Below are 21,428 nucleotides of genomic sequence, written 5' to 3'. Positions count from 1 at the left end.
TTTTCAATTAAATAACTAAAGCAACAGTATAATCGTTATTATACGCAAACTTAGAAGTAAATGTCGTCAGAGCAGTCATGACTGAAGATTTAAATTTTCCGAACCTGAAATTCTCAGTTCCATTATGATTTATATTTTTATCTTCTCCAGACAATGGTGGTGGTACCCGAATAACAAGCTGAGCCAGCTGATCTACCCATGAATTGGTTTCTTCCAGAACTATCAACTCTGAGAGTTCATTACTCTCTTCATTCTTTGCGCATCCTGCTTTGTTCACTAACAGTGAACAAAATTCTCTAAAATAGAAAGCGATAAAAAAGTATCGACTTGGAAATCGATCCATCCAAAGACAAAATTGATCAAAAATTCATTTTGCAAACTTGAATTATTATTAAGAATGTTTGTAATGGATGGACGAATACGATTTTAACTTGAAAACAGATTAGATAAATCAAAGTTCACTTGTCAAAAAGACATCGATAATTTACAGTCTACAAATGATTTTATGATTTTCATTTACCTTCTATAGATATACAAACCTTAGCTGTTGTTGCAATGCCTCATCCATGGGACATTGATCATATTCCGTTTCATCATCCAACATTATGCCAACATTATCGTCCGGTACCGCTTTGCATTTCATCAACCGGAACATCTGTTCCAGGAATGAATAGTAATGGCAGAAAATCATTATTGGAAAGTTCAAAGAATTATTGAAAAATAAATGAAATTTAAGAGTAACGCATGTACAGTTTTAACAAACAAGCTTTAGCAGGATATACAAAATGGGATTCTGTTTTAAAATATATTGTGCATACCTGTTCTCGTGGTGGACATCGAAATTCTTTGGTACGTTTAGCTGCTTCTGCTGGTGACATATCTGTCTGTTTAATCGACATATATCTTTAAAAAATTCAATGAATTCAAAAAATTCATTTAGCTTGCAAGAGACTATCTTATGAGAGAATAGAAGAAACTTTTAGGTTTCTAGTATAATTTAAATATGTGTGGTTGCATCATTTGAGCTAACCTCGAGTTATTTTTTCAAGTTTTGAAAAATTTTGCGCATTTTTTGATCTTTAACTTTAGCTGAAGTAGCTTAAGTTCTCCAGTTAATTAATTTGTAAAACTTAGTACATTTTGTATTATTTTTTCTCTGCTGCTAAGTTTTTGTCTTTTTTAGTCTTTCAGTTCATTTTAAAATTTCTAATTTATGGTGAAAGAGCTTGCAGGCTTTTTTTATTGCTTATTTGCTATGTACTTTTTTTAATTTTTTTCAGATATTATTAATTATGCTGTTGTCCCATGATAATCAGATTTGTAATTTTAGTTTTAATAAATTTTTTAGTGTTATTACTTATAATTTTGAGATTTAGTTGTTTTTTTGTTGGTACCATTTATGATGCATAGTTCTTTTTATAACAAATTAATCCAAACTGTTTAGAAGGAATAATTCCCGAAAAGTATAAATTTTTTAAATTTTCATAACAAAAACAATGTACCTGGAAAACTGATCTTGCTGTAAATCACTCACAAATCCAGCAGCGAATGAAACCAGCGATTCAACCCGATGTCTCAGTTGGATATCACAAATGCTTTCAAGGATAATTGTAAGTTGGATTTTCACTCCCTCTGCTAATTCAATTTCTGTCAAACCTTTTTGTTTCGAGCCTAAATAAATGGAAAACAAAGTTATTGCTTAGACAGATTAAAGAAACAAATTTTCAAATTTATCAGTTCACCAACTGCGACTTGATTTTCTGGCCCCGACGACATTCTTTACTCGCTTCGCTAAGAAGTATCACTTCTTACCTGTTAGAATTTTAATAACAGAAATTTGACTTGGAAAAATATGGACTTCAGGATTTTTGCAAAAAATTTAAGATTCAAAATTCAGCAATAAAAATACCACGCTTACTTCTTCCACTTCCGCTTTTTTGATTTGTTTACCTATTCAAATTTCAAACCTGGCATATAATTTTCATCAAAAACAATAGGATGAATTAATTTCATGACATCTTTCAGGTCATCGTCATCAAACATTCCAATTACTAACAGCGAATTGAACAACTTGAAAAGTGGTCTGAAATATTCAAATATTTACTTGCATTTAAATTATTCCATTCTTATCAAGAGCACTTTATTTCATTCTTATCCCTGCCTTTTTCCAATAAGCACAGTGAAGCGAAGGAGCTTTTCCTTTCTTCGGACTCAATTTACTGACTCTCTATCTATCCTTTGTCGGCGTATTATTCCTTTTTCACGCAAAAAAAAAAAAGATATTTGCGAAGCTCACTCAAAATGATTTAAACAATTTCCACCGATCAAATCACGACAACTGATAACAGCATGTTCAGTTGCGCTACTCAATGCTGACATAACATGAGCCTTCAAGGCAGCAAAATTCAATGCAGGCGGTAGAAGCTTTGATTCCGCATCCTTTCCGAAACTAAAAAACAAAGGTGATTTATGTGAATTCAAATTTATTAAATTAATTTTGAATCTCAGAATCACTATGATCAAAAAGATCATTTATTCTTTGTGGAAAACGATTATTAACCTTTTCGGAAAAATAGTCTCAAAGGTGCACCACTTTTAAGCTCTATTGAAAATTTGTGTCTATAAAACTTAACAAACTACTTGTTTACCAAACTGTTTGCTGATTCAGTAAAATCGTTTTTCATACTATCGTACTATCCACCAGAAGATCATATTTTCAACCATTAATTTTAACTTACTCACTGGCACAGCAGTAACTATAAGTGTCGCTTTTTTTTTTTTCCAAGTTTAAAGAAATGTATCTCTCTGTGTCTCGATCCTAACCAGCTATGGCTATTTCTAAAAGATCTGATAAGGTGATCAAACCTGATTTTACAACAGATTTGAGAGTGTTAATTAGGTGCAACCTACTCGTTGTGCACTTCACTGCATACTATTGTCGGCCGGATGGAGATCGTCGGTCCGAGAATTTGCGGAAAACGATCTTCATTCTCTGGATGAAAGATGTTTTTAATTTCACGATTTTGCTTCAGTGGAATAACATATTCCCGGGCGGTAGATTGTCGTGCATCAACATATGTTCGTAAGTGAACGGCAATTAGGAAATCATGGAATCCTTGACGAAGCGGTCCCGAAAGATCTAAAAGACGCATTATTAGAATTTCCGTAGCTTGCGCTATTGCCACTGTTATCTAAAGAAACTGGAGAAATCATGACATGAATTAGCGAGAAGAATTCAGAATTTTGACTTGTTTTTCGAAAAGTGCCGAATACTCAGATTAAAAAGAAGTAAACCGAAAAGAAAATATTCTTGGTGGGACTTTGGATGCAAATCGACGACCAATAGCTCCGGTCTTTTTTATATTTTCGTATATTTGAAAATGCTTCAGAACTTACAGTGACTCTTCACGGCATACATAATCTGATCTTCGTCAACATGTGAACATAAAATGTGTGCTACTTTCTGGTTTCCATGCGCTGCTAGCTTACAATACAGGTTGAGAGTTTGTCGATGGAATATCAAGAAATCATTATGTTCAATCATTTCCAGAATATCATAGCTAGTGTCCTTTTCTGGTACATAAATGGACATTATGCGCACGGGATCGTCACAGAGGACAGACCAGCCTAGAATGTGTAGAACGTTTTAGCTATGTAAAATTGGTTGAGCTTAAGAAAAACATAAGTTGAGACGTAAGTTGCAACATAAGTTGAAGACGTAAGTTGAGCATAAGAAGCTCCTTATCTTCAAAGAATTGGATTAGAATTCGAAAGTTACTTGTATTATGAGTCATTATCCGGGTCCCACTATCAAGATTACACGAAATTTTGTCTTCTGAGCTATGTAATCATGACTGATATAAATTTAGTAAATTAAACATGGTTTTCGAAGATTTTTCAGTTTCTTTAAAAATCCTTTTTTTTGCTAAACATTATTGCATGATTTAATAAGTTACAGAACAAAACAGCAATTATTTCCCCTATCAGATACTGCTGTCAGTGGCTGCAAGATGGAAAAACTATTTTTCGTTGCAATTATCAATCATTCATAACTAAAGGCTCAAATTTTCCTTTTTCTTAATTACATTTAAAGATTACGCTGAAAAATACCTGCCAAAAATTAAAATTACTCCCTATTTCAAATCATCCAAACATTACCTCTAAAATCAGAAAGTTTAAGAGCTGTTGTACGTAAACATTCATTAGGTACTCGAGCCCAGTGAACGGGATTTAATTTCTGAACCGTCAATCGTGGTGGACAGAATGGCAACAAACTTTTGTGTGACGATTTGAACATCGCCGAAGACAATGGGAAAGTGTACTGGAATGAGATGTTTAAATGGTATTTACATCCTACATGCCAGCATTTAAATATTTAATCAAGTTTTTGGGAGATAAGAAAGAAATTGTACTTACCATTCTTATAAACTAATAATTATTGCAGTTCAAAATAATGAAAAAAGTCACTGCTTTATTAATAATTTCCCAAGTATTTTCTTCAAAATTTTTCTGATTTTAAAGGAAAATTATCAATTACAGCTTTCTGCAATTTGTAAACTTCAAAGAAGTAATTCAAAATACTTCTGCATCGGAATCATGGATAAAGAAACATTACCAAACTCATGAAAAAAGCATACCTTTATTCGTCCAAGTTCGAACTGTAAAACTTCGGCACTTGTTGGTGCCACAAATGCAGCAGGATAGAGAATAGCACCAGGTTCTAACTGTGATTTGGAAAATAAATTGTTTGGATTATCCAAGTTTAATCGCAATTCTGTTTTTGGTATTTCAATCATCTAATGTCCAGTTTGAATGTAATAAAGTTTCGCAACATTTAACATTGAAAAACTATCAGAAGCAATATAAAAAGCTGCAACCATAATCGATCGTCAAGAGGGTAAAAATTTACTTTAAATCGAAAACCAGTGTCTTGTTTTGAAGCCAAGAATGATAGTTCTCCAATAGATGTATCGATGATACAACCGATCAACAGGCCGGATACTTTCGTATTCCCTGAGTCTGGCACCGATTGCAGCAGCTCGGCGGCATTCATCACATAGCAGTTTCGATATTCTAAGCTGTAAAGTTATTTTGCTAATCTGGATTACTTTGGAGTGCTTGCTTCTGGGTTACAGTACCTTCATAGATATTAAAAGAGAGGTAAACCGATTTTTTTTGTTAATCTGGACTATTCGTGCTTAAAATAACCGATCTGAATTGCCTGCAATATTAAGGTCTACATGTACTGGGTGACGAGAGTTGCTTCAATTAAGATACCAATGATTAAATTCCAGCATAATTTTTGGAGTCAAGTCTAAATTCATACCCTCCGAAGGAACTGCATCACAACATAAGATCTAAGAGTAAAACATTAACCATCGACATGCCTATTTCCTTCTGCAGTACCTCTTTCGAGGTCTTTTGAGGCTTCAAAAAAGTTACCTCTCTCCTTCATTAACATTTTTATTTATTTCCTGATATTTGCAACGTCGGACAGCTTCTCCAATAACAAAACGTTCAGCATAAAAGTGATATTTCGGTGTTACCCAGCCAACCCAAACATTTGCAGGATCTTGTCCCGGAAAAATTCTAATTGCGTAATAGAATTCATCGATCTGAATAAGATAAGGATATGAGAAGCACAATGATACTTTCTCTCTATGGAGAAATATCTGAACACAGTATAGCATCTATATATTGCTATATACAAGAGTGTCGTTAGCACTGCTACTTTAAAACAGTCCTCACCGAAGAAATAAATTAACCTTATCACTTAGTTCAATCATAGGCTGCACATCGTAGCTTGGCACGTTTCCTTCTACAGTAACGCTTTGTTCCAGAGCTGCAAGCGACGGCCTCCGATGCTCCAACAACCTTTCATTCTTCTTTTTCAACTTGTCTGATCCGATCAGCCGTCGGGATCGTCCAGGACCTGATCGAGGCATATCTTAAGAAAAACTCAAAAATAAATGTTAGCCGATTCAAAAATTCAAATGCTGTTTTATGAATTTGAACAGTTGAATCTGTTGAACTTTTTCTCACATTTTTTTGGTATTGCATTAATTTGAAAGAATAACTAAGCCATTGCTAAGAAAACATTCTTTAAAAAAAAATGTTTCATAGAACTGCTACTCATTTTAGGCCTGTCAGAAAAATAGAAAAGGAAAGTGACACACAAAGTGAATTGAAAAAGAATATCATTCGTTACTAAAAGTGATCAGCACAATCGCCTTCTGATAAGTAACGGATCAACTGTAAATTTGTAATCAGTTATTGATACCTTGATCATCTTTTGGCATTGAAGGCGGTACACTTTCTGCCGAAATAGCATCTGCATTCGCAATATGTCCATCCGGCAATACACCTGTGGTACGCTTACTTTCGCTAGACACTCCTTCTCTGAAAAAATTTCGGTTCTCCCACTAAATATCATGCGTCATGCAGAACTAGAAGATAGCGGGTTACTGCGTGGTTTGCATGTTGCATCCTGACTTGCACGATTCTGGTCAGAAGAATTCCCTTATAATGTCTAGTAAGGTATCCTTTCATATCTACCTTCTGATATCTTTCTTGTGGTATAATTGAACACTGGAATTAATGTGCTCAAGGATGGAATTTCAAATTGTAATATCAACTATAATCATCTTACTTTTTCCTTTGATGAAATCTCGCCATCAAACCGCCTCGCTTGTGCTTTCCCTCCCGATGCTCTTCAGTACTTGATAATTCAAGCATACTTCCAGACATTCTACAAAAGATTGAAAATTCATTGGTGTGACTTAAGGACAAGGAAAACAGTAATGAAAAAGAATATTTGAGGGAAATTTGAAATGATTCCTTTTGTTAAATTTGCTTTATTTTTCTGACATGACAGATAAAAACAGGGGTATTATGGTACACCTTCTGCTGACTTGTTCTAATCATAATCACCACATTTAATGAGCTTATCCAATAAAATCAGAAAAAGCGCAAGGGTATCATGAAATCCCTACACTGCATTACATTTTACATACAGAAACTGAAAACTGATGCTAGCAATGATTCCACGTTTTCCTTATCAATCTTAAGATCAATTAAAAATAAGTCGTAATTATTCACCTTCTAAAAGTTGCTAAAGAGCACCTTAACTTACTACATAGAAGATTAGATATGGTAATATCAAATCTTATCAACAAAATGTTTCATTATTTTGTTATATTTATGAAGAAAGCACAAAAAAGTACTGGGTACACAATTATCATTCGAAAAAATAGATAATATCATAATAGGCATTGAAAGTAAAGAAGCAACAACAGTAAAAAATGCTGAGAACAAATTCATCTGATCTGATTCGAATTCAACACGTATCCCAATAAGGTTTTTATAAATAAAATTTTGACTGGCACATAACTCATCATGGACTGAAATTGGTAACATGAATGGATAGTACGGTAGGAGATATTCCCGAAAACTTCAAACATACTAGGATATTATCTTCTACTGTGCAATTAGGATCAGGAAGTTCATTAATGTCCCACTGTTAGTAATGCCATTATCGAAAAGATAATAGCATTCGGCCGTAACTATTTCGTAATATGTAATACCAAAAAGTATTTTCTAATTCCTTTGGATTCTCTCATTTTCAAATAAGACGTAATGAAAATGATCAAATGTAAATCTTTCAAATGTAAATCTATCAAAATGTAAGTTTTCAAATGCAAATCTTTCCAAAAAATTCCTAATGACCTCACATTTAAACTAAAAATATCAGAACTCATTTCATAAACAAACAAAGTTGCTTTTTCGATTTTCCAGTCTAACGAATACTTACTCGCTCAATTTGTATTTTTTATATTTGTATTTTCGACCTTCAATATTTTATCTTTGTAAAACTGAAAAGAATGCCCCAGAATCTGCTAAAAAAGAAGATATCATTTCTCAACTTTGTAGACCATATTTCTGATTTCCAAGACTAAATTCAAATTTTTTCACCAATCAATTTCGATCAGCGATTGTGAGACTCCCAGTGCAAAGTCATTTTTCGATGTTCCTAGGCCAACATGGTATGAGAATTGATGAGTTGAGCTTTGTAATTAATGTTAGCTTCATATTTAATTTTGTACAGATGCCTAAAGACTCTAAAGTTTTGATGCTACTTTGTCATAAAACAAGATATGCAATTCATTCCCTGATCTGTCATTGTTAACAATCAACCACACTGGCTGTAGATAGTGCAGAAGTTGAGATGGCAGTCCAAGTTAGTAGTCACTTTTGAATTATTGATCAAGTTCAAACTAAAGTTTATAAAAAGGATTCGATGCCAACAATTATGTTACTCCTTTCTTCTCTAAATCATTTTTTTTTTTCATTCTTCCTTTATTTTTGACAACAATTGGAATTTCGGAAACCTCGGAGAAAAAGTTACACTATAAATTTAATAAATTTCTAAACGAAACCTTATGGTAGATGTTTCTGCAAGGTGGTGTTCGCCATCAAACGATATTGGTTTTGAGCGTGGTGAATTTTCGTCTTCTTCTGCACTGTGTTTAAAAGCTGACAGTAACGATCGGCCAAGTGATTTCTAAATGATTACAATAATTTATCTTAGGTGATTACAGTAATTTTATTTTTGCCGGGTAATAATAGAATTCCTTGATTGTACCATGATAATTTACTCATAGATATGCATTACAGTGTAAGACACCGAAACATTTCATAACGCATACTACTTCACAGCACATTTAATCCTTATCTCTGTGGTCTACTTTATCTAAGTTGATAACTGTTGGTCGCGGTATACATATCAATCAACTATGATTTATCCATACAGTACCATTTCCGATCCAAGAAATCCAACAAAAGAAATATCAAGATTTGAACCCGCAACTGCAGCCAAGTACTTCGATGGAATTGCGTGTTTATTTCCCCTCTAAGTAAGCTAGCTTCGATATTTTTAAGGCAATTTCATTAAAGACTCTCTTAATTAAAGTCCAATTAATGACCGAATGAGCTTAGCATCCATCAAACACAGATATCAATAGGTCACATCAGCAGATGATAAAACTGAGAAGTTATCTGACGAGTGCCATGCATGGGACAGATGTAGAAACTGGGAGACATATCACAATACTCATGTGTTACAGTTCAAATACTTGCCTTGTTCAGTTTAGTATCGTCACCAAATTCTTTGGGGATAGCTGGATGTCTTATTGTAGCTACAGGCTGCGCTTCCTCTGCCAATTGCTTTTCAATTTCATGTAAAGAACGCATTATTGATTCCTTATCTCTGAAAGCGCATTGAAATTTTATTTAAGGTGAATTTTACTCATCGACATGAACCTTTCGCATTCATTTGATCAAATACTTTTCTTCCCTTCCCTCATAACTATAACTATTACTTAATGTACTACTCACTACTCATACATTTCAATCAAATAATCTTACTTAGTTGGTTGAAGTTTATCATTACATTTCACGGGCAGAGACAATCGAATATATTCCATTTTAGCTTTCTCCTGAACTGTCATATCACCTGTATCAATCTGAATGTTCCACTGCCATTATTCTTGCATCATTTCAAATATCAAATATGATCGCTTTAGGTACTATATATATCATTGTTCTTAACGAATTATGACATATATAAGAGATAATTCTCCTATTAACAAACTATAATTTCCTGTTTGCAACGTTAGTCACTTTAGTTTTACTTGGATTCCTTTACGCAAAGGCAGAAGTGCATCATAATTTTGTGATAGCAAGTTTATATCAAGAAACTATAACTTCTTTAATGATTATTTCTTTATGTTATTGCAATCACTGCTTCGTGATATTTTTTGTATTTGACACAGAAATTCTTACGCAGCAATTTATTTCATCTTTCTTAAATCCTATCATCTCCCGCGGATTTTCCTCACTATTGTTTAAACTAAATCAAAGAATACTGCAAATTAAATACTATTTACAATGGTTCAGCTCTTCCTCTTGTTACTGTTCATTTTCTCAATCATGATGTTGTCTTATGCCCATTTAATGATTGCAATGATGTGTGGATTGTTTTTGAGTCCAAAAGTATCTGGGCGGAAATTTGAATACGAAATTTATTATCACTTTTATCTGTCATCAAATCATCAAAATAGGCAATAGTTCTTCAGTAGATCCGAGCAAGAGGAGCAAAGAAGGATCTTATATGGCTAACATTAGAATTTCCATATTATTAACGTTAAAATTTACTCAATTTTACTTTTTCACTTTTTCTTCTATTTAATAAATTGTATTCAATTTTATTGTGATAAAATAATATTATAGGAATAAAAGATTTCAAAATCCGATGAAACCTCTTTTTGAGTAATCTTCAAACATGGAGGACTGTTTCCGGTTGCTGGTATTCGTGAAACTTCTATTGTTGAATTCAATCCGATATCTTCAAACTGAGGTAACCTTTTGGCGTACCACATTGGCATTTGGCGATACATATTACTAAATTTTAAATTTAGAGTAATAAAGATTTTGAAAAGAAGTAAAGTTGCAAGGATTGTTTAAAAGAATTATAAATACTTTGAGAACAAATATTTTCGCTTTTCTAAGGTTTCTGGGGAAAAAGACTGGTTTAAGCTGCAAATAATTTCCAAATATTTTCCGATGATCTGGTAATAAAAATCAATATTTTTTCAATACGCAAAGCAATAAATTATACGCAACTTACACACAAAATGGTTCATATCCTTCTTGTAAACCGCATGTGGTGAAATATTTCAAGCTATTTGAGTCTTGGCCAAAATTCAGTTTCGCTTTCTGTCCCGCACTAAATGTCATTGCTGGCACGAAGCCATCTGTTACGAGAACATTGTCGAAGGCCATTTCTGATCCGGAAGGGTCCTAGAATGCAGCTTTTAAATAATCATAGTGGGGGAGTTGGAAAGATTCAACCTTATCTTGTAAGGTTCGAGGAGAAGAATGACTCTAACGTTCTAACGCACTTGATATCAGGTTATTATAAATAAAATATTGTTGTAAGCCTTTTTTGGAAGAAAATTAGTTTATGAAATTGTTTTCGATTTTACCAACAGCAGTTCGCCATTCAACGAAAATGATATGGTACGATCGCTAAGATCAAGAAATGCTCCTACGATATCGCCAATTTTCCATTCTCTTCCATAGGTACCAGCTCCTTGATGCCATTTACGCGCCAAATATCTGAAATTAAATTTCACTAGAGTTAACGAAGACATATAGGTAAATAAGGTAAGAAATGGAAACAGAAAACCAAATAAAATGGGATTAAAAAGCCTCAATTTAGAGCTTAATGAATTTTCACCATTCAGAGTTGTATAAGAAATCGAAAAGAAAAAAGTCAAAAAAAATCAATTTCAAATTATGGTCAATAACAAATTACCCGTCAAATCCATATGATCGATCATCCATTCCGATATCAGCCGTTGATTGTGCACTCACATCCATCCAACCGACTTTCATAAATCCTGATGTGAGCACTTCAAACTCAAAGTACCATTTACCACTAGAAACTGCATATAATGCTTCAGCACGATAGGTACGCGAGAATGCCTTTGTTGCTTTCCATTCCTTTTCCGCACCTGAGCCATATATATAATTTGAATTTAAAAATTGAGATCTAACTTTCGATTTTCTGAGTTCTAGTTTTCATGGGGATTTTTGAAATTGCATGCATTGTCTTTACCTGAATACACACCCATCTCTTGTGTTGCTTGACTGACATTAACTTGTCTAGTTCCAAAGATCTCATGAAATTAGTAGATACCTTCATCGTGTTCTAAAACAGGTGATTCCAAGAAGATTCCGAACAGCTGCAGAGTCTTGATAAATTCCGTAGCTGACTCCCTATTGGCTTCTTTAATCCGCTGGTCAACCACCTCATATGGTACCAAATGCGGACTTCGTTTCTGGCTCATATTCACAAACTACAACAATAAGAACTTTTAAAGTAGTAACACCAAACTTCAAGGATTCAGATCAAGTTCTTTTTATCAGGAGATGTAACAATGGACCTGTTGAGATCTCCTTACTTGAGACCTTGAGAGGTTAAGAATTGTTGTATGACTGGAAAAAAATTGAGGTGATTTCTTACAAGTAAAATACAGTATTATTTATTCAAAGATTATTGTATGAAGAACAAGATGCAAATGTACCTACCTCATTAAGCCCAAAAGTCCAACCACGCCGAATTTTCTCTCTCGCCCAAACATTATGGGTATTTTTGGCCAATGCATCAATCAACGGGAATATATTATCATCAAGAACAATTTCATGAGAATCCAAAGGCTGCGGTTTGAATCCATTGCTTTGTTGATAGCTAAATGACCAATGTTCAACAAATTTATGGCATAAATACGTGACCTAGCATACTATCCTAATTTAAAAGTTGGAAAAATGTATTTCTCACTATTTATATCCGTAGAACACTGGTATGTTATTTCCATGTGTCTCAATGTTTCAACAAAATTTTTACTTCTGAGAGAGACGCACAGCTCGTAAGCGAACTGGGGGTTCATCTAAGACCATATGATATCGTAAAGCCTCGATTGTTCTGAAAATGAATCAGCTGACTCGATGTTGGGATGTCAGTGACACGCGTGATTCTGTGATTGTCGATTTTGATAATGACATCCTTTTCAGCAATAACTCGTGATTTTGGCTGTTTTAATGTTTCTCGAACTTTATGCTTATGGATATTCAGTTCATTTTCAGAAAAATATTCATACTGAGATGGACAGGAATGATCTTACTTCATGGTGTCAATGGCAAGATTGATATTATAAGCTTTCTCGTTCGGCGGTAGTTGTTGGAATGATGTCAGGCATGGATGACGTCGAGTTTTCTCGTCCCTTACCTGTAATAAAGCTTTTGGGCAAGGAGCACTGAAAAGGTTGCAACATCAATACTTAGCTTTACTTCATTCATAACAAATTCTAATATTAGTCAAATGAGTAATTGCGCACCTTTTTAAGCTCTCAGAATTTCCTCGAAAAATCGAAATACTACAATTCAAAAACTCATTGTCTTTCCATCGATTTTGCTTTCTCAATAAGAAGAGGAGTGAAGTTTATTCGTAAATACTAAATTCACAAGAAGTTTACGCGCTATTTATCAACACGTAAAGGAACTTATACCTCTCCATAACTCCAGCCAAGTTCAATTTTCCTCATTGCCCATAATTCATGCAAATTTTCCGCTACTTTTTCATGTATTTCCATTGCGAAGTGAGGTAGTACTACGGTAGAGATGTCGACCAGTTTCGGTACGAATGGTTCCGTGTTTTGACGTAAGATGCTGGGGCCTGTATATATGTTCTTTGCAATATCACCGAACGAAACGCATTCGCCAATTTCCAACTTATTTGCTGCTGCCTCAATTAGGGCACTGAATCCAGGAGGCGGTCCAAAGCGCAGACGCCCTTCTGTACCACCGAACATAAAGCGACAACTGAAATTTGGCTTCTTCATTTCATTCGTTGTATTTCTACAGTAATGAGAAAAACAACAACTTCTTATAATAAGTTACATAACTTTCCTGCACAAGCAATGATTTCAAATGAGTTTATCAATTAATTGTAGATTCATCCCTACATTTCATTTAATAAAAAAGGTGCCCTGCAAAGTCGAATACCTGACTTTCGCAGAAAGTGACATGACGGGGAAGAAAAACCCGTCGATATTGAAGTTTTTGAATAGCCCTGTAGTTGATTGTCCATTAACAGTGAAACTTATTTCCGGAATATTCAGATCTAATAAGCAACCAACGATATCACCTTTTTGTAATGTTCGAGTCCAAATAACGTGTTTCTTAGTTGCTAAAAAAAGCAGCACTGTTAAATTTATATTGAACATATACTAAGCAAGCAGGACGAGCACTTGGAAATTTCACAGTTTGACATTTTGAACTTGAAGAATTTAAACTATCAGTGCTAGTAAGAAATCTACCGCAATAAATACATCGACCATCGAATCCATATGAATAATAATCATCACCGATACCAATACAGCCCCATCTATATGGAAATTTGTATGAATTGTATGCTTTATTAGTTCAAGTAAAGGACAAAATATTATATATTATGTATCAAATTCTTATATTAAACAAGCAGTAAGCAGTTGGACTTTCAAAATTATACAATTATTAAGTTTTATGAAACCGACTAAAAAAGTTTGAATGAATGTTAATAAGTAGAAGACATTTTCAATAATTAGCATTTTATTAATTAACAACTCACCCATCACCAGAGCCGGGAAACGGTTTATAGCCCATGCTATTTGCCCATCCGATCCGAAGATATGGTTCCGTCTTGGTCATTTGTTCAATGTGCTCAACTTCTGCTTCATAATACCATCGCCGAAATTGTGAGCTCCCTTCAACGACGCCGACTAAGATATTCGGCGTCATACTACAAGTAAACTAATTAGTCCGCTTAACTAAAGTTTTTGTTCCAATCAATGCACTGACTGGTCAAAAAAATAAACTTTCAATGCCTAATTACTAGAAGTTCGATTACTAAACTTATTCTAGTGTAAATTCATGCTACTATTCAGCACAAATTGGTTTTAAATGAACGTCCATGGGTTGCTTCATCCGTATCTATGTACATTCACAGAAGGCATGTTAAGTCCCACCGGCACCGTCAACACCTATTTTATGATTTATAATAATTTGCCGAAGCTGGAATATTTATAATTCAGGGTCTCAGATTAATTCCATCAGACGTAATTCCGACTTTCAAGATAGTGGAACTTCATTCATATCACTGATATGAGTTACAGCCTTTATTTCGTCACTTTTGCATGTAATGCAATAACTTTTACATGTGGACCAAATTGTAAAATTGATCTCCTCAAACTGCATCATTTTGTTAAAGGTGGGGTGGGGACATCAAGTACCTAAAACTGTTTGACATTCGCATCATCAAAACCAACGGATACAATTTTTGGAAAATGATGGAAATTTAGCATTGAATGAAGTGAAGTGTTCTCATACCTGCTCACGTGATCCCTCATTTTCGTTTGCAATAATAGATCTTTTCCAGGCAATAAATGTTGAGTAATTGTATTCTGACTGCTTCGAACTGCCATCCCATTGCCTTCGCAAAGTGATGATAGGACATCAAGTACCTAAATTTTAATGATGTGAATGTCTGCTTGACATCCCACGGATACAAGACACTGAAACTGATAAGTAAACATGTTCTAATGGTCTCTAATTTAGTCAGCTAAAGAAACAAGAGGAACTCTTCAAAAGCTATTATCACGATATCCTAAGATTTTTTATACTAAAAGAAATATGACCTTAGGATCTCTTCCGACCTTCTCCAAAAGCGATATCACCGATTTGATATGGTTTTCATTGATCATATTCAGCGCTTCTGGTGATTCAGTCAACACACAGTATAATACATCTAGTATACCTGGAAAACTCTTATTTTCAAAAAAGCTCAAAGGCGAAAAATGTGACCTTCTACTTCAAACAACGTTTTCCTCTAGTTGCTTTGGACCTTCTGCGGATTGCGGATTTGATAATCGTCCAAATAACCACTGGAGTCGTTGAGCTGATGCAAATTGTGCGCAGTTGTAATGATTCCCTTTGATCATTGCAGCAACAAGAAGGTACAAGTAAGTGGAGATTTCTTCCCACATTAACTAAAATTAAATTGAATAAATAACCCATTGTCGAACCCAATGCCAAAACTGTAAATCAGTTCTTCCATTATTTGACAGTCAACTGATGAACAACATTGAGAAACTCATTCAATCTTTCGACAGTTTCATGTTTCTAAGAGCTTATTAGAGCATAAACTAAAATTCAACATTTTATCGAAATTATCATTGGACTAGAATTAATAAATAATGCTATCTCCGACCTGTGTATCCTCGCTAAGAAGTCCAGCAAAATCAGATACTGCTTCCATTTGTGAGAATTTATCGATAGTATCCAGAATCATGTTTAACACACCCTCTTCTTGAAACAGATCTTGACGACTTCTCAGCGCACGTAAACGATTTTGACTAGCTTCAAAATCTGAAACGATTGGTTGAACAATGCAAAAGAATGTAATGAGCAGATCGACATAAAGATTGTAATTTGTTAAAAATTTACCGTCTTCATTAGGCTGTGAGAAGTAATCGATCAGATCCTCCATGAGTTTTAGCACCTCACTTAGATCAACACGACTCCAATCCTGCGCTTGCTTGCCTTCTCGCTGTAATGCTTCAATACCCCTAAAACACGATGTAATCTAATTGCTGCATTTAATATTAGCAGTGGTTAATAATTACAATAGGAAAAAGACGTCTCAACCAAAGTACTTCAAGAATCGATTGAGCACGGATGAACATTTTCGAATGACACGAGCCGATTTGGATTCTTCTTCAAGCGCCATGAAAAATGTGAAGCAGTCGTCCATGTGACCGTCCTTCAGTGCTACGGCTTTCTTTTCTTCTACTTTGCCAAGACCTTTTTTCGTTATTTCCGATGTCTAAATTAAGTGAAATTGAATGACAAGGAAGAATGTATATATTTTGCTTTTTAAAGAATTGTTTAAGAAGTTTCAAATGGATCTTTTGGAAGGAGACGTTTTTACAAGGTCAATATATATGGTCTTTAAATGTTCATTTTCAATTTTTTCATATTAGCTTATTTTAACTCAAGGTTGAACAATCTTATGGAACCTAGAATGGCTCTAACCACAGAATGTCATTATGTACGTAATTAGGTATTATTTGGAGAGATACCTGATAAGAAAGCCATAATTCCGTTTTGATGTGCTGAATAAAAGCATTTGTTTCACCGTAACGAATTGTTGCAACACCCATTCCCTCTTCTTTTTCTTCCAGCAGTTGTTTCTTTAAATCCTAAATTCTTTTTTAATTACAAGTTGTCAGGCCCTATTACTAGTATTACTTTGCCACTAACATTTATCAGTAATAATATCAATGCTTTACTTTAGTTTGATACATAACGAAAGCGGTAGTATCAAATTCAGCTTTATCTTTGTCGTACAACTGAATTACATTTTCCATGACACCCAAGTACCTAAAATAGATATGGTAATACTCAGACTTAACACAATAACAACATAATATAGTACTATAACGCAATTCTACACTTGCGAAAATGGAATATAATTGAAGTTATTGGAGACATAGGGCAAGCTTTGCGGTACTTTGTCTAACTCAGTGTTATTTCCTTTAAAGCTTAGGAATCATGCCTTCCGGATGTGATATGTCTTATCCGGAATGGTTGTTCCCAACCAACCAATGCTCCATGCCATTTGATTCGAATTAATTCAATGCGCCAAAGTGATCTGGCCTGTGCGACTGCAGCTCCGCCTTCGTAAATTGCCATACTAAAGCAAAATCGTATCGTAATATTGACTAATTTTACTGAATGTCACGTTAACGAGTAGCATTTTGTATGGAATTATTGTGACGCTTAATCTAAATATTTACTTATGCTGTGGATGTTCACTCCAATTTTCAGGTATCGTCAATACTTCATCGTTACCGTGGAAAAATCGTAAGACATCATTGCCAAAAAGTGCTCCTGAATAATTGGATTAGAAAGGGTTCTGATCTTTTTTAAATAGGAAGTTCTGTTTATAAAGTTTCGTGGGAATTTCTAAGAATTCATAAGAAGATTTACGAAAGCGAATCGAAACAAACCCATATTCCGTATCCGTACACTTCCCGAACTTACAGAAGTGATATTCCAAAGTGTTTGATGAAATGATGCAATTACCATGAACCCTTTGCTGTGTGTCATGTGCTGTAAATCAATAAAGCGATCATTTTGGATGCAAACATCTGAGAGTAAATCGAAAATTTTATTGAGTCACCATTGTTTTATCATGGATTTCAAACGCCTTTGCTCAGGAAGTTGTATTAAATTTCGAAAGTAATAATGGCTATCATTCTCTTGTCTTTTATTTTTCACGAGCATCCCATCATAGTATTATTTCCCTCTGATCGCTTTCGATCACTACAATTGTTAGCAATTTTCGGCTTATTCGTCGAAACATTGTCAAATGTTTCTCATGTAACAGTTACATCCCTAAAATAAATTCAGGAAACAAACCAAATATCGTTCAGTTGCAACAGAAACTAAAATGACATCATCACCCACGCGAACTTTTTCCCCTTCCGATCGTTGTTTAGAAGCGGGATGAATCGTCCACCAGCACGCTTCACCTAAACAATTCGAAATCGGTATTTTATTGAGCATCATTTGAAAATCACACTGAATTTCCAATAGTTCGAAGTTTCGTGAAAGTTGTCACAATTAACAATTTTATTTTAACTTACTCTAAAATGTCTTCTATTCCTTACCTTCGTTATTTTCTTGCACGCCAACGTCAAATGCTAACTTGTCGTTCGATGAACATGATGACAGGCAAGCCAAATACTGTAACCGTAATTGAAAGGAATTTTAAAATATCATTTATAGTGCAATCAAATTTTCATTTAATCATTACTAATCTCTTATCTCTCATCAAAAAATGAAATTCACTGAAAAGTTCATGCATGTGATGGTGAATGGTAAGCACTTAATTAATACTACTTTGTTGAGGTCTCATCTATCATAATCTATAACTGTGTATAATATCAGGTCAAATTTAAATTGATAATTTATCAGCAATAAATTTCACACACTTAAACCAACCATTTCACTTTGTACATGTTTGAGTTGCACTGCATGGCCGTACAATAGAGTTTTATGACCCCCGCCACTACCTGCTCCTCTCTGAAATTAAATTCATCGGTTAAAGGAATGAAAGAAGTAAGAAAAGAAAGGTGGAATAAAATTTTCTCGGATATAAAACGCCCGCACCATTAAAAATTTCGCACATAATAGAAGTGCATCATCTTATTTAAAAATTAAAACTAAAAATGAAAAATTGATATAACCGGGAGTTTACCAGTTCTTTGTCATTGCTCATCATTTCCTGAAGTGCTCGTACTGATAACGCATTATCTATATATAACATGCACATAGATATATCTGGTGGAAGATCCTGAAATAAAATATTGATTTGAGAGCACGATAAAATATTTCAACATAAAAAATTACTAAAAAATTTTCTTGCATATTAAAATCTTTTCAAAAGTTATATTTTCAGTTCTAAAAAGCCAATCTCAAGAGAATCACCCGATCTGAAACGTTTTCCAGTGAACACATGCGATTACCGAAGCCTTCAGTGCAGAGACAAACTCGTTCAGAACCAAGGACACCTTCACGGTTAGCTGATGCCATACATGTCATTGCAACGATATCGCCCTGTAAACTCAGTTAGGTATAGATTTTCTATTAACAAAGTTATGCAAATATGGTGATATTAATTGACAGAAAAACTACAAACTGAGAACTTTTCACTTTTCAGCAGGTATTAAAAATAATACCGTCCGCAAAAACGAGATGTCATCTTGTTCTCCATCACCCGTCCCTTCTTTATCCGTCATTTTTATCTTTATTTCTTAGACTTGAAAACTTGAATGAAATCTGAAAAACAAATATAATTCAGTTTCCAGAAAATATCACAGCGAAAATCTCCAAATATATTCTTATTTTATTTCTATTTATCACACGACATCCTAAATCCATGTAGAAGAAAAAACAGAAATTTTTGGAAGAATTTGTGAAACAAACCTATCACTTTCATTTAATGAAAGAGGAAAATGAACTTTTGGCTCTTCCCGGGACAATAGAACTCTTCGTTGCAGTGAAGAAGTGCCTGTCAAGCAGTGCTGAAAAGTCTATTCTCTAGTTAATTGATATTGGTAAATGATTAGACAACTTGAAGAAAAGTTGCGAGTCAAAACTTAGAGGAAACGTAGACTTCTTATTTAACTTCAAGCTAATGATTTTAAAAACTCCTGAAAATACTTATCCGGCAATATTTAAATCTAAAAAGGAAGGAAAAGGAATTAATTGACAGATTCATCTCACCACTGAAACCTTTTATCCTCTCCATCTACATTTCCCATACAAGGAGCACAAGCTAAATTTGTTCTTGTTCAATGCCTTAATTAAAAGAGGAAAAATTGTGACATAAGACTAAAGCACTTTTCTGCTTGATGCAGTTTCAATCTAGTCAGCTATTGCGTAGTAATGCATTGAAAGAAACGGAAGTTTCCAATACTGTTCGATAGTTCGAAGTTGGTAATTCTTAATTTAAAAATGAGTGACATAATATGATATTAATGGACATTGTACTGCAAGCAATTCTATTCCATAACTTCAAATATGAGAAAGTTTTATAAAAAACGTTTGGATAAAACGCAGGCTTGAATCAGCAGATAGGAACTTCTCTTTGTGCAGCATTTCTAATATAATCTAAAAAAAGTTTGACAGCATTTTGGGGAATCTGAACTTGTGAGATTCATAAATCATTGACATAGTAGTAAACAACCGAGGCTATCGAATTTCTCTAATTTTGATTTGGTTGATAATCACCGCACCTGTCACACCTACTCCCACTTGTTTTACAGTTCTTTCTGTTCCTTAATTGGAATAGTGTACTTTGTCAAATACTTCATTTATATTTTAACAAACAAACCATCATCTATACTTCGGTAACTTAGGACACAACAGTTTAAAGGTATGGTAGAATGGCTTTTGATAATACTTCCAAACAGTAATTATCAATGCTGTCAGTTGGATAAGGGCTAACGATTCCGAAAAATTCTTCCATTTTATATTTCAAATATAAGTTAGTGTGCCAAGAGATAACGAGGTCGAAATATATTTGGCGTAAAAGTGAGGATGGAATTGAAAATGAGATATTATTAATAGAGGTGAAATTGAAATAAGAATGATTGATCCCTTTAAATTCATATCAGAAATTAAAAACTGATAACCATTGCACTTGATAGAAAGCATAAAAGTCATTCAAGCCGCATGTTTATTAAATACTAGGCCAGCTTTCGAAATTGAACAAAGCTACTCCTGATAGTACTACAGAATTAAACTGACGAATTTTGGCTCGAAATATGATTTTTGAAAATCGATATTCAAACTGAAGAATGGCGGAAACAATCATTATATCTACTAGCACGAAAAGACAGTTGGAAAAATGATTGGAATTGAACTGATCAGAAAGTAGAATTCAAGGAACAGGAGGTGAAGGGTCTATAAGCAGGAGATATAGGAGTTAGAAGATAATTGCAAGCAGCTAGCTACTGAATTTCGATTAGTCTGCTAGCAATGCTGCAGGATATATACGAGCTGTTTGACAATAAGTAAATATGAGGCGGTCTTAGAAGAAGTTGAAGCTTGCTGAAGCTCAATCTTTCGAGTTTTAAACAAACTCATTGCTTTGTGCTAGCATACGCACAAATCCAACACATGACACACCAACTGGTTGTACATGCACACACACACACACACATATATATATATATATATATATATATATATATATATATACA

At 34.1% G+C, this 21,428-nt stretch overlaps 2 protein-coding genes across 2 annotated transcripts in view; both read right to left on the bottom strand.

Annotated features, from left to right (window-relative positions):
* LOAG_16722 (ryanodine Receptor TM 4-6 family protein) overlaps window positions 1-9,506 on the bottom strand; it is a gene marked incomplete at its 5' end in the record, with an annotated part of 35,946 nt that extends 26,440 nt beyond the window's left edge. The window contains 18 exons of the mRNA XM_020449372.1: window positions 105-296; window positions 540-655; window positions 819-903; window positions 1,503-1,671; window positions 1,968-2,083; window positions 2,297-2,449; window positions 2,911-3,139; window positions 3,397-3,627; window positions 4,159-4,321; window positions 4,638-4,724; window positions 4,910-5,078; window positions 5,443-5,615; window positions 5,766-5,947; window positions 6,281-6,399; window positions 6,650-6,748; window positions 8,436-8,560; window positions 9,136-9,265; window positions 9,424-9,506. Of these exons, the coding sequence (XP_020307100.1) occupies window positions 105-296; window positions 540-655; window positions 819-903; window positions 1,503-1,671; window positions 1,968-2,083; window positions 2,297-2,449; window positions 2,911-3,139; window positions 3,397-3,627; window positions 4,159-4,321; window positions 4,638-4,724; window positions 4,910-5,078; window positions 5,443-5,615; window positions 5,766-5,947; window positions 6,281-6,399; window positions 6,650-6,748; window positions 8,436-8,560; window positions 9,136-9,265; window positions 9,424-9,506 (2,621 nt within the window). The remainder of the gene's footprint in view (window positions 1-104; window positions 297-539; window positions 656-818; window positions 904-1,502; window positions 1,672-1,967; window positions 2,084-2,296; window positions 2,450-2,910; window positions 3,140-3,396; window positions 3,628-4,158; window positions 4,322-4,637; window positions 4,725-4,909; window positions 5,079-5,442; window positions 5,616-5,765; window positions 5,948-6,280; window positions 6,400-6,649; window positions 6,749-8,435; window positions 8,561-9,135; window positions 9,266-9,423) is intronic.
* Window positions 9,507-10,262: 756 nt separating this feature from the next.
* LOAG_16721 (hypothetical protein) lies at window positions 10,263-19,751 on the bottom strand (the record flags this gene model as incomplete). Its single annotated transcript, XM_020449371.1, has 30 exons — window positions 19,648-19,751; window positions 19,401-19,500; window positions 19,150-19,278; window positions 18,920-19,015; window positions 18,664-18,744; window positions 18,330-18,405; window positions 18,079-18,191; window positions 17,667-17,769; window positions 17,454-17,547; window positions 17,213-17,350; window positions 16,947-17,037; window positions 16,737-16,856; window positions 16,311-16,480; window positions 16,102-16,223; window positions 15,866-16,023; window positions 15,500-15,644; window positions 15,294-15,412; window positions 14,986-15,119; window positions 14,228-14,398; window positions 13,938-14,005; window positions 13,624-13,807; window positions 13,128-13,440; window positions 12,744-12,847; window positions 12,467-12,544; window positions 12,151-12,310; window positions 11,759-11,918; window positions 11,375-11,573; window positions 11,043-11,175; window positions 10,685-10,857; window positions 10,263-10,458 (listed from the first exon to the last, which is right to left on the bottom strand). The coding sequence occupies exons 2-30, from the start codon at window positions 19,458-19,460 to the stop codon at window positions 10,263-10,265; spliced, it is 3,888 nt and encodes a 1,295-aa protein (XP_020307099.1). The 5' UTR covers window positions 19,461-19,500; window positions 19,648-19,751.
* Window positions 19,752-21,428: the final 1,677 nt, after the last annotated feature.

The sequence above is a fragment of the Loa loa genome (assembly GCF_000183805.2).
Source record: "Loa loa unplaced genomic scaffold supercont3.15, whole genome shotgun sequence".
Taxonomy (NCBI): domain Eukaryota; kingdom Metazoa; phylum Nematoda; class Chromadorea; order Rhabditida; family Onchocercidae; genus Loa; species Loa loa.
This window is presented reverse-complemented; position numbering and strand designations above follow the sequence as displayed.